We start from the raw sequence: 12,620 nt of genomic DNA on the forward strand, positions 1-12,620 counted from the left end.
AAGTGTACGTTAGGTTTGTTTGATAGCCTCTTCGAGCAGCTTTTCAATTGTCTGACAATCCGCTGACGATTGCTCCCGCGCCCGGACAGAACGTAGGGCCAGGCCTCTGCGTATGCCAACAGAGAGAGAAAGTCACGCGTGTGAGTGAGAGAACATGCAGAAACAAAAAATGATAGACTGGTCGTTGGCGGCGAAGTAGGTCAACATCAACTATCGTTTGCGATGCTCACAGCAGGACATGCCTGTTCGGGCGAAAGACAGGAGTCGGTTTGGACAAGAGAAGGTGAAATTACGCAACCAGGATTTCCAGTTTGACCAACAAACCAGCATGACACATTTCCTAACAGATGTTTTTATTGCTTTACCCGTACCGTCTCGATATGCATGCAAGCTCGATCTTCAAGACTTCGTCGGGAATCACGTTTCGTCTCTCAAAAGCGCCCAGTTTTTTCAGCTTCTGGATCTCTTTGAGCGCCTGCAATAGCACATTCCAAAAGAAGTTTAACTGAAATGCAGGTCCCCAGAGGCACAGGGGTTCGCAGTACTTCTTGGTCAACGTGTTCGAGGTGCCTGATCTGTGATGAGAGTTCTACCACTGTAGACGAATTATCTACCAAGATGGAGAGGAGGTACCAACAAAAGATAAAGGGAACGCCCGCTGATGGCAGATACCTCAGAAATATTGGTACAGTCTTCAACAAAACTCGAGCACGACCAGGAGCTGCGTTGATTTTTAAACGAGGTGAGGTTTTAGGCATTACAGATATAGAGATTCGCTAGTCATGACTTCCCACCTGTACCGAACGTTTTTTCGTATCTACCGGGACAGCAGTTTAACTGAATGACCTTGCGTAGAGTGATACTGGCGTCACATGGATGGAAGTAATTTTTCCCGATCTGTAGACTTACCAAAGTCGCAACGTTCACCACGTGCTCGCTTAGATTTAATTTGAGAAGGCAAAGACTGGCATTTGCAAGAGCACGAATGCGGTGGACCTGCATCATGACGCAGCTTTGCAATGACTTTGGTTCGCTAGCCTCGGGGCAGCCTTGCTCAAGTGTGAATGCGTTGTGGTAAAGTTGTAAAGCGGCACGATATTCCTGTCTTTTCATACGAGCGCCCGCTGCGGCGAACAGGAGTTCCAACGTTTCGATTTCAGAAGACTCCGAAGCATCGACGAGTCTTCTACCCGATTCGGCTCCTGTAGAAAAGAGGATAGAGCATGTATGTTCAGGAGGCTTGTCAAAGTGATACAGCTGGTTAAGACTGGCGTTGCACTAGGATGACACCAGCCTCATGAGTGGACAGTGATTCGCCTTTTAACGCTGCTTGGATTTTCCGAGTACGTGATGGAGTCACATTTCAAATACAGCAGTACTGAGGGTAGCTGGATTCTATTCTGTATGGCAAGAAAGCTACGGATCCGGGACCAGCAACGTATTACAGCGACTACAACCGTGGTCTCCAGCTCCCAGGGCTGTACGCTTCCCCTCGGGGAGTACATACTACGAGTTGGACTGCTGGTTCAGAACTTCAAGGTCTTTGTTCACCGGATCCAAGTTCTGTTGTGCTCTTCATGACCAAATAGCACAGACCACATCCCACATCGCTTGGAAGTGAACTGTTGTAAACTATACCAATCGAGGTATTGTTGCTGTTGGTTGGAGATTTAACTTCGACTGCTGTTGAGACCTTTTCCCTCCCGTGACGGGAAACGAGTAACTTCTTGGTAACCCTCGTCGCGTTTTGTGTTGCTTCAGCGTCAGAGGCGTTTGTTTCCATCACACTCGTCAACTGCTCGAGTGCATCTTCCATAAGACCAGAGTGTTCCAGAGCCGCAGCTTTTCGGAGTCGCGCCTTCGTCCAGAGAGATTTCACTGTGTGTTCGCTCTTCTGAGCGGGTAACACCACATCAAAGAAAAACCAACGCCCTTCGAATTGTTTCTCTGACCTAGACTACAGCGCTGAATAAATCTTCTCAGGATGAGAAATATGCTGAACTTGGGGGCAAACGAGTTTCTGCGCTGTCTACTGCCGCATTGTGTGTTGTGCGTCAACATCGTTAACCGAGTCCGCCTTCAGCTTACATTTCTTTCAAGAAATCTCTAAACGGAAAGTATGGAGGCTAAGGCGTTTGACCTCGACTGTTTGCTTACAGGTACGAAGGCAAACGCTTCGAACGATGAGCTGGCCTCAGCTGCCCGTCCTTGTTGAACAGAAACAGAAGATTTTCTTTGCTGTTCATCCTTTCTGGTCCAACAGGTAGGTGTTAGGCTGGCTGCATTTAAGTTCTCAGAGGCTGCGTCGCAATCTACAACGCATGCACGGACATGTCCTGCTTGTAGACACGCAAGTGCTCTGTTGACAAAATACAATGCCTGCAACAGGCCGAACGCCGGATCTTGTCTTGTTTCATGTAGCAGATCTGTGTACAATCGGACTGTCTCCTCCAGATGGTGACTACCACGGAGTTCCGAAGGATGGCCCGACTGATAATTGGACGCTGTCACGCGTCTGTTGCGATGGACCGCGTTCCGCATATAACTGTCAGCTTGTCTCTTTCTCAAGAGAATCGGGTAAAGCCTAACACGATATCGACAGGCATAAAGGCACATATATCCAGCAGGCGCTTGGCCTGACAAAAAAGATGCACGCTGCACCCGCTGGTGGAACAGAGTTTTTGCCGTGCACGCAGGCTCGAGGATCCACCGGCTATAGTCCCGGGCGTTGCAGTTAAACCATAGATGACAAGTAGGATCCATGCATAGAAAGAGTGAAAATCGTTCACCTAGTTGCTTACTGTTTGATGTGATATAGATCAGTCTGCAGGCTCTTCGCGTGGACCACAGGAAGCTCTGATGTATCCTTTAGAGCGTCTTCGAGAATTGTTTCCGCCCTGCGAGAAACACATACTCGGACAACGGAGGTACCTGTTTCTTCTTTCTCAGTCACCATCGGTTGATTTCAGTGAAACAAGTGCATAATATTTAGATGCTTCTCGGGTCGAGTTTTCACCTGCTAGCACCCGTTCTCGTGCATTACTAGTTAACAGTCTGACCTTGCAATAAATGACAACCGTAGACCTTCCACGAGATACCAAAGGACGCTGCCCCTTCCCTCTCCCCCCCCGCCTGCGAGGAGCGCGGGCAAGGGCCAGTGAACCTTCAGGCTTTTTTCATGGGGGCATAGTACACTGCACACGACGTTGCTTGTTTGTAAAGGAGAGTGTGTCCCTTCCCCTGAAGTACATAGATGAGCAGGCAGCTTACTGATTGAACAATCCTTTTGAAAGGAAGCAGACAGCAGCTCTGTTACAAAGGAGGGCACGCAGTCGAGCATTTTGTTGTCTGAGAAAGGGACTGGTATTTTTTCCAGGCATTCGCTCAGTGCCGGCCAGGAATCTGAGGCCATGCTTGCAGTCGTCAATGCACTGATCAGGATGAAAAACAGGCGCCACATGGAAATGAAGAGCAGCGCCATGGGTGTTTGTTGTAGGCCAGTTGGCTTCTCGGCACAAGAAATTAATAGGACTAAGGTGTCCGCCTTTCCATCAAAGGTGAGCCAGTCTACTTTGACGAATTTATGAAAACTCGGATGTTGTCTCCTCGATATATGCTTTACCAACTGCGTTTTTAGGCGGGGGCGGTGAACGCTATATTTGAAACGTTGAGCGACAGCTCACTTTCGTCTTCATGTACCGGATCTAGCGGGTGTTCGGTTTGTTCTATTTCTACAATAGGCATGATCTTAACTATGCTCTGCTAACACAGTAGAACTTCAATCCGCTAAACGAAAACCTAGAAGATGTAGACCTGTAGTCCAACTCGTTGTATTTACTCGCCATAAAAAGTCATCCTTCCCCAGTGCAGTCGCCGGAGTGTAACTGAATTAAGAAACAGCCTGTTCCTTCATCGTTCACCGCAGTTTGACAATCTTTTGTTGCTTGTGGCTGCACAGCAGCATTCACCATTCGCACCGCACGAGATAACGAGACCAGAGAGCGGCATTTCTCATTTGTCTCCTTTGCCGTTCGAAATTTTTCCTTCGAACAGAAAGACGTCCCAAAAGCTTGTCTTTATGCAGGATTGCTAACACTTTCAGATTAATCTTGGTGACCGTATAACGAGCCACGAAAGTTCATTTCAAACTGTCAGTGGTGACGACATAACTACATATATGCTTGCAAGTCGGTGTGTATTAGCCAGCAGTATCAGCACAGACGGATGCGCCGACGTCTGATGAAGATTCTCGAGTATTGAGTGTGTTTTCATACGCACCTTGTCAACCTGGCCTAGGAGGAGGTGACAGTAACCGCGATTGCAGAAGCACCGCGCGCTACCTGCGAGATTTATAGATGTGCTGTAGGCTTCGATCGCACTTCGGAGATCTCCATTTTTCAGCATACTATCTCCCTTCTGCTTCAGCCACTCGGAGTTTTCCTCGCGGAGGGCGCGACCATCCATCGGAGGTTGTATGGCGGAGATGTGTTGCCCACTTTTGGGGAGGGGTGGCACTTTGTTGCCCCTTGCAGGAAGACGTTTTCTCCTCCGTGTCGTGAAAGTCAGTGTAATTCTCTTCTTCCCTGGTGCAGAATCATCCAGGCGACATTCGCCTGGCGTGCTACACTCTTCCCTACTGCTGCGGTCTGACAGGTCATGTTCCTCAAGTGCCGCGTCTGGACGACTCTCAACGTCTAAAATGAACGGCGTCTTTGGAACAGGATTTTCATGCTTCCTGTTCTGCACAACCTGAACTCCCACCGGACGTTCCTGAGATCGATGGGCAACACCACCTTTGACTTGAAATAATTTTCCAGCAGTCCTCCTTTCATTGATGCTTCGTGCATGTAGCAACGACACGGAAGCGACCGGAGGGTGACTGTCTTTTGTTATTTCCTTGCAAGAATATGCCTGATCTTCCGGATTTTCAGGTACATTGTATAGTGTGTGGAGTGCCCGAAGTTTCTCACTCTCTGCCTGCGATTCAAGCCACTGACGGGCTCCACTGTCCAAACGCCACTGCTCTTCCTGCGCTGATTTTCGTTTGTCGTACTTCCGCTCTTTGAGCTTCTGTCGTCGCTCCTGTTGTTTCCGTTCATAGATCTTGATTGAAGCTTCCCTTCTTGCCAACAAACTCTCTTTGGTAACTTCAGGATTATCGGTGGCACAAAACGCTTTCCAAATTCCACTTTTCTTTTTTCTGAGCCGAAGAACGAGGTGGGCACCTGATAACGATGCATCTACAGTTTCATCATCGATTTCGTCAAACAAGTCAACTTCGAAAAAGTATGGCGGCGAGCTAATGCGTATGTAGAGTGGTGAAATGATTCTACGGACATCAGGCGTGTGGAAGCTGGACAACACAGGAATACAGAGAGCGAATGCTACCGTATCCGACGTTTCTGACCACTCGAACTTGATTGGAACGGGCATTTTTAAAAAATGACAGAACAGGATTTAGGGCTAACGTGTCGAAAGGCAAGGTCATTCGGTGTGACTGACACTCTTCGGGTCCGTCTGGCAGCACAGGGGGAAGAAAACCCTTGGAAAACGTAGCCGTGATACGGGATACTGGCTGTGTTAACTTAATGGGGCGAAGATGACAACACAGCGGCGAGAGGGGCATTGCGGAAGGCTGTCATGGCTCAACACGGGGAGATAAAACAGTATACGCACCTACGTCCACTTTAATACATGCGAACTAGACAACCGCGAGACCCCGATGGAAAACCTTATAAACTGCGAGTCTGTGGTGGTCGGCACTGCACTAAAACGTGTGATGAGTTTTTGAAGGCGGGACGAATACGTCCGAAAACCGCCGCAGGCAGGTCACAAAAATTAATGAACACAGAGCGCTTCTTCTTCTCCACTTCAACGCGTCGAAATGGTAGACGAACTGTCTAAAAACGACCGGGGAAATGGAGCTAAAGGCACATCGCCGTTCGCAGCCGCACTAACAACGGGGCGTTGGGCGCGAGGCTTGCCTCGCTATGTCTCGTTAAAAGGATGTTTTCTAAGCACGAAGATATTAGAGGAAGGCGGAAAGACAGTGTCTGTTTCAACGCTTAACCGGAGAGGCACCCCATGTGCGTCGTAGGTCTAGACTACAGTTTCCGCTCAAGGAACGCCGGGAGCGATAGAAGCTATGTTGTCAACTTCTTTTAGGGCGGTAACGGAAAAGAATCAATTTAACGCGCAGCCAGATCATTGAAGACCGTATCCACCGATGGTAAGGTTGGCCAGGATAGCTGCTTGGTGCTCATGCTCGTTGTTGCACACACTACGCTTCATCTACAGGGTAACTACAGAGCTCCACAATAGTAGGGTTGCTACACACACCAAAGATGATCCCTGCGTTCCCACCCCTGAGAAAGACACAGCAATTCAGCAACACCATACCAAACGCCGGGAAAGAAAACCCGCAAAAATTACGCTAATACTTCTGGAGTCCACTCGAGGACATCATCTGTAAATGGCGCATCGCAATGGCAGGGAGACATAACGACATATGCTTTTCACGCTTATGCTCCAGAGACAACCTGCTCACGTGGGGGCTCAGTGGAAGAAAAAATACCATCCTTGCGGTAGGGGCAATGTCGCTGCAAGTGACGCCTAGCGGATGCGCGATGATTGCTAGTTGAAAACTACTCCAATTCCCGTTCGCCGACCCGAAAGGGTCGGCGGCAATTTCTGGGGCCCCCCGGGGCTAACGACAATCATCCTCACGATAAGGCCCTCAATCGGGGTAATTGCCAACATTTTACCGGTTGATTATGATTTGTACGTGGCATCTCGTAAAGGGAGAGTCTCAATTATGGCTGACGTTCCTGACAGACGCTTCTCTGGCGACGGAGGAGCTGGTCAGCTGAGTTGTAAACTTCTCGGCAGAGGTCCAAAAGAGGGCGATTGCAAGGTAGTAGACTGTTTGAAGCTAAGCAACTGTCGAGACGCCGAAGATGGCTTTGTAGTATTTAAGGGACGAGTCCACGTTATGGAGAAAGGGGTAGTAGCGTGGTTACAAGGCCTGCCAATGGAAAGATATTTAGCTATGCTTAAAACTTATATTCGAAAGTGGTGTGAAAGTGAATCGTAAATGTTGGATATCTGCTCCAGGTCTGTGTTTCTAACAGGAATAAAAGGTAATATGAAACCCAAAATGTAGAGGCGCTGCTTAATCGACCTCAGACATTTGAAATATGGAGTCCAGAATAGGAACTGTTGGCGTCGAGACGCCGTCAAAAATTCTTGATTCGCATTTGATGCGGATGTCACACGGCAATCTTTAGTAAAAGGCGAAAGATTGATGCGTTCTGTGACAACCGCTGCGATGCCGTGACGGGAGGTGCTCGGAGCCCCCACCTTATGATGTCAAAGAAGAAGCTAGCGAGACAAAACGACACGCGATGCCTAGCGATTCGAGTTAGATAATATAAGGGAGTGGAGCAAAACGGTGAGCGTCTATGGCACAAGACAGAGGGAGACACATTCGATTTTGGTAGTACGTCTCTTTTTAAAAATGCCGGGTGGGGCTTTTGTATGCTGTACCAAGTCACCGAGGTGCATCTGAACCCATGAACGTGCCGGGTCTTGTTTTCACTTCAAACGTGTTGGCCACTTGCCTCTTTGCCGCCCTCCCTTTATGGGGAGCTACGGGCGGCGTGCGTAACCGGTGTGTTCGGACGTTCGCTGTCGGTAAAAAAAGAAGCGCGAAGTTGCTTCGCATGCGAGACGCTTTTTTATGCTTGGAACACGCGCTAAATTTCCCACCGAATTGTTCGGGCATTGCTGCTGCCTCTCGTTTGTAGAATCGCTTCAAAAATATAAAGACGCCACGTCCGCGTTGTGTCTGCCTCCTCTGTGACAGCCTGTCGCCAGTGGAACGATGCGAGGAACGCATCCGTACAGGAACGCATCCGTACAGGAACGCAGATTGACTTTGGAGAAATCTGATCGGCTTGTTTCTTTGTCTGTGTTCCATTTTGGCTGACGGGTATAAGCAGAGTGACAAGTGCAAGCAATCCTGTACCCCCCCGATGTGCAGGGAACTCCGTCGACTGAAGTCCCCCTTGCCTAGCCGACACCACTCCCTGGATAGGGGGTGAATGCTCTTTTCTTGTCACGTTTTTCAGGAGGAATGACGGTGCTATCATGCCAGTGGATGCCTTGTACGCATCAATAAGGATGCAGTAAATTCTCTGTGTTTGTTCTGCACGTCTGTGCGTCCGGCGGTTCACGGATTATGCCTCGCGTTCCATTCCTTGCCGTGGTCAGTTTGCCCCCCCCTTTTGGCTGTCGTGACTTTCCTGATCCTGCGCGTGATGACTGGCCTCAATATCGCACGGCGTCTGGGAGTCGTCCCACGAGTGAAAGACCATGGGGCTGAGAAGCTTCTCTGTCTTTCTTCTCTCGTTGTTCTTCCTCTCTTCACCACTGGTCGCGCTTTGCTTGCAGCCTCCTGACTCATGTGACGGGATCACAGGCCCGAAAACTTCGCATTTCACTCACTCTCGAAATTTCACTCTTCGCTGCTTTGCGCCTGTAGCATGCGCCTCCAGGGTGGTCTCTAGTTACAAGCGGAAATGCAGGCAGGCCTTTGTGTTCCCGACTTCTACGAGAAGAGCTAGCCCTCTTTCCTTTTCTTTTATCCCCCCTGTCCGCGGTAGAGCCAGAGAAGATGCATCTGCTCCAAGTCGCGCATGCCGCTCTGCGGTCTTGCCGCCTGTTCTCTCGCTGGGGCGTCGCCTTCCCGAGGGCCAACCTCCTTTCCAGAGATGCGGGTTTTCCGCCGCTGCCTTGTGGTTCCCGCTCATCGGCACGACCCCTATCGGAGCTCGTGCAGACGGAAGAATCCCGTATCTCGCACCTCTCTCTCAGGTAGCCTGGTCCGGTGTTCCGCTGGAACCAAGAGGGATTTCTGTCGTGGAGTCTGTTTTTCTCCCCTCGGGTGCACAAGTCCTTGGACGACACGGAACGCACGCAGGGAGAGGAGGAGAACACCTGCCGCAGTTGTTTGCATCTGGCGATCGGCACCTGCCGGATTCTGGAGACGACGGCGCTGCCATGGAACGCGTCGAGAAAGAGTAAGGAAACGATGTAGCTCCACAAACGAGGCTTGCAGACCTGCTTTCTTCGGCTTTCGCGGAACAGAGTTGCTCCGTTGTTTCGACAGGCCACACACCGTCGAAGCAACGTTGCAGGATGCACGAGGAAGGGTGAACGTTCTGATGACGATGCGATACAGCAAAGCAAGAATTTTTCCTTACCATCGGTGTGTGTGCGCGGCTTCTGTAGTGCCCGTCTGAATGTCACCGTTGGGGCTGTCCTTCCATTTTCCGTGCTCGTCGTTTCCGCAGCCTCCCCTTCCCCCTTCTCTTTTCTGTGTCGGCCTCTTCCCTTCCTCCGGCTTCTTCCTTCTATCATTTTCTTCCGGTCTTCCACCGATCGGCGGGGACTGACCGCGCATCCGCTCGGCAAAGATACTGCCCTCCCTGACATCCGGAAAAAAAACTCTTTCCGTTCTGTCTGGTGTGCAAAGGCGCGTCGATGTCTGAGGTTTCACTCTGGTGCTTGCTGTGGGGAGTGAAACGCGTGTGGTTGTGGGGGGTTGTATCTGAACGAGAAGTGGCAGCGACCGCGCGTTTCACGGGCACCTCTGTGGGGGAGTTCCATTTCGTCTGTCTCTCCGGGCGCGAGCTGGGTGGTCGGAACTGCTGCGACCGGACGACAGGCAGGTGGAGTACAGACAGACCGGCGAGTAGATGCGAGAGGCATACGTCAAGGAGAAAACTGAGGGCACCGTGGAAAGAGGGATTCAGAGGCAGAAGACGTGAGAACGATGGCCAGAATGAAAGAGAGAAACGTGGCAACGTGGCGGCGAAGGGAAGGCTGGGTTGCGGTGGACCCGCTTCTTCAGGAAAAAGTTGTCAGACACCTGCGGCCGCGACAGAAGAAGAGAGAAGGGAGTCTCACAAACGGAGATACGACGAGCCACTTGCCACACGGGTGTGATACCAGCAGGGATTGTGCTTGAATCTGCTTTGTGTCTCCGCAATTTCCGTCAGCGTTACCTTTTTTTCGATTGAAAGCTCGTGTCTGAAACTGCTCTGTCCGCACCCCGCGTTTCGTCAGGGGCAGGAAGCGAAGAACGTAGAAACGGTGAGACGGGGAAACAAAGAACGTGCAAATGCTAAAGGGAATGAAGGAAAGGAGACGACTGGTGTGTGCGAGTGTTCCCTCACTGTGCCTCGTCTCAGTTCAAGGCGTCGTGACCTGCATGTCTGTTGTCTTTGCATTGCTACAGAGAGGTCCACGAAGAGACGACTACAACACAAGAAAATAAGGAAGAAGAACAAGAAGTAGAGGACGACCAAAAGAAGCAGGCGGAGCGAAGAGCGCGCCTGAAAGCGTGGCAGGTGGTCCTGCATAACGATGAGATTCACGCGTGAGGAAGTGACTCTGAGTGTCCTCGGCTGTTGCTTCTTTTCCCCCCAACCCCGTGCCGTTTTCCATCTGCAGCGTGCGGCGCGGCATGGGCGCCTGCTCTCCCTTGTTGGAGTGCCTCGTTTGTCTTCTCTCCACGACACTATGAGACTTTTCTTCTGCGTCTGCTGCCCCGTGCGTCCTGTGTTTGCGTCCCAGCGCAGCCCCGGTTCTCTGCGATGATCTCTCTTGTTTCCTTCTGTTCTGCGTCTGCTGCCTCCAGCATCCCTCATGTTACAGATTTGCTCGTCGATGCGGTGCCGTCTCTCACTAAGGCAAAGGCGCACTCCATAACCGTCCAAGCACACAAAACAGGTCTCGCCCTCGTTCTCCGAACGTGGAGAGAAAAAGCGACAGAAATCTATCGGAGTAAGAGGGGCCTGTTGGCCTTCGTGAAGCTTTCACGTGGTTGGCGAGAAGAACGCTGTGTTTCTGCTGCTCTCGGCTTCCTGCATTCATGGCGAATGCAGGGGGAGGACTACGTCCCTGTCTTTTGCCCGCACTGAACTCGGGCAGAGAGTGCGTGTGTTTCGTGTCGTTGCCTACTTCGCGGAACAGAAGTCTTGCTGTGAGTATCCCATTTCCGTGCATTCGCCGTTGGGGCGGGGACCGGGTCCTTCTTGCTTTCTGCCCCTGAAGACGTATCGCATTTCCGGAGGCTCTTCTCGTAGCCTGTTTCTGGCCAGCCACCACGATCCGGTTGTTTGGGAACAACTTTCGTATGTGAGGGCAATATATGTGCTACAATAACTCAGTCGATATGCAGCCGAAACAAGGTAGTTGATGGTGATCCAATGGCTGCGGTAGCCATTTGCAAGCTGTAGACGATGTTGTAGTATAGCTCAGACATGCATGCGAAGCGCGTGCCTATGTGGACCGTCTACACATGAATCCGGACAACACACATTCCTACATTTAAGGTGAAAACTCTAACAGTGGACCTTATGGTGTGAGAGCCTCCTGTCAGCTGCACTTTCGTTGGCGAGGCTCTTACAAAAACCACACCTCTGGGAATTGCCTCCGATCATCTTTGCTTTCCGCGGACAGGGTGCCTCTGGAGTCGGTTGCCAACCGAAGTCTGATTTCGACTCCTCCGTTTTCCACTGTTTTCCCTCTGCCGTCTCTTTTCGCAGAGCTGAAAGCAAACGGACTAACCATCTCGCTGGTCCCCAGCAAGAGGAAAGACAAACAGGAAGACCGGGACGAAGGCGAAGGAATAGGAGGAACTGAAGATGGTGATGATGATCGAGGTGAAAATGAGGATATACCCGACGGAAAAGACAACGGTGACAGTGGTGATCATGTCTGAGGAAGTCAGATAAATAGCCAAAACGCCACCGAAACACAAGCGACAGACTCCGAGACACAGAGAGTCTGCTTCGTCTCCCGATTCTTGAGTCGTCCGTGTTCCTTACAAAAGACCCGCTCTGAGCTCTTTCCTCGCCAGGTGACGGCGTCCCCAGTTATCGGTTGATTCTCGAGGCAACTTAGGCCTGCCGCGCTCAGCTTCGAACATCTTCTGACCAAAGAGTGCAAGCGTCATTTTCACATTTTCTGCAGAGCGCGGGACACAAGGCCTCTTTCTGTCTTTGCTGCGTTTTCCAGGTTCCTCGTGGCTCGCTGCCGGTGTTCTCGTGCAACAGGCATGCGCTTTTGGATGCTCTACGATCTGTACTAAGTTTCCTCTCAACTGGATGAACGGTTTTTGATGCACATGCATGCAGTTTTTGATTTCCATGTAAAACAGCTTGTTTAACCTAACGTTTCTTGTATTCCTTTTAGTACAGCATCCGCCTTCGTTGTCAAACTGTTACAGTGTGTCGCGACAAGTACATTTCTCTACGGCGATGTCCCATGGGGGTTCGTGGCCTGTGACCGACGCATTCGTACGCTCTCATCAAAACCGAGCGAACACCTAAACTCGACAGTGCGGACTGCGTGCTGTCTCACGAGAAATAACAGAGAAGAACACTCACAAGCCACGAGGAAACAGAGTCGGCTGCAGCCACGGACGCCGGGGAACGAGGAGCGCACGCTTCTTCACAGGGACCGAAAGATGCGTCGTCGCGATTCAGGGCCGGTTTCTTCCGGAAGGTGAAGAACGATGTCTCTTCAGATATGAGTGAACACGAGAGGTGGAA

General features: G+C 50.9%; 2 protein-coding genes across 2 annotated transcripts; one reads left to right on the forward strand and one right to left on the reverse strand.

Annotated features, from left to right (window-relative positions):
- Positions 1 to 361: 361 nt before the first annotated feature.
- TGME49_295920 (hypothetical protein) lies at positions 362 to 5,433 on the reverse strand (the record flags this gene model as incomplete). The annotated part of the gene is made up of 7 exons (XM_018782287.1): positions 362 to 475; positions 910 to 1,202; positions 1,639 to 1,894; positions 2,158 to 2,584; positions 2,802 to 2,897; positions 3,060 to 3,240; positions 4,380 to 5,433. 7 exons carry the CDS (start codon positions 5,431 to 5,433, stop codon positions 362 to 364), a joined length of 2,421 nt encoding a protein of 806 aa, XP_018638540.1.
- A 2,381-nt stretch (positions 5,434 to 7,814) lies between these two features.
- On the forward strand, positions 7,815 to 12,447 carry TGME49_295910 (ATP-dependent Clp protease adaptor protein ClpS protein). The gene is made up of 4 exons (XM_002371479.2): positions 7,815 to 9,080; positions 10,301 to 10,441; positions 10,703 to 10,848; positions 11,613 to 12,447. The coding sequence occupies exons 1-4, from the start codon at positions 8,374 to 8,376 to the stop codon at positions 11,786 to 11,788; spliced, it is 1,170 nt and encodes a 389-aa protein (XP_002371520.1). The 5' UTR covers positions 7,815 to 8,373; the 3' UTR covers positions 11,789 to 12,447.
- The last annotated feature ends 173 nt before the right edge of the window (positions 12,448 to 12,620 follow it).

Source organism: Toxoplasma gondii, chromosome Ia, assembly GCF_000006565.2.
Source record: "Toxoplasma gondii ME49 chromosome Ia, whole genome shotgun sequence".
In the NCBI taxonomy this organism is placed as follows: Eukaryota; Apicomplexa; class Conoidasida; order Eucoccidiorida; family Sarcocystidae; genus Toxoplasma; species Toxoplasma gondii.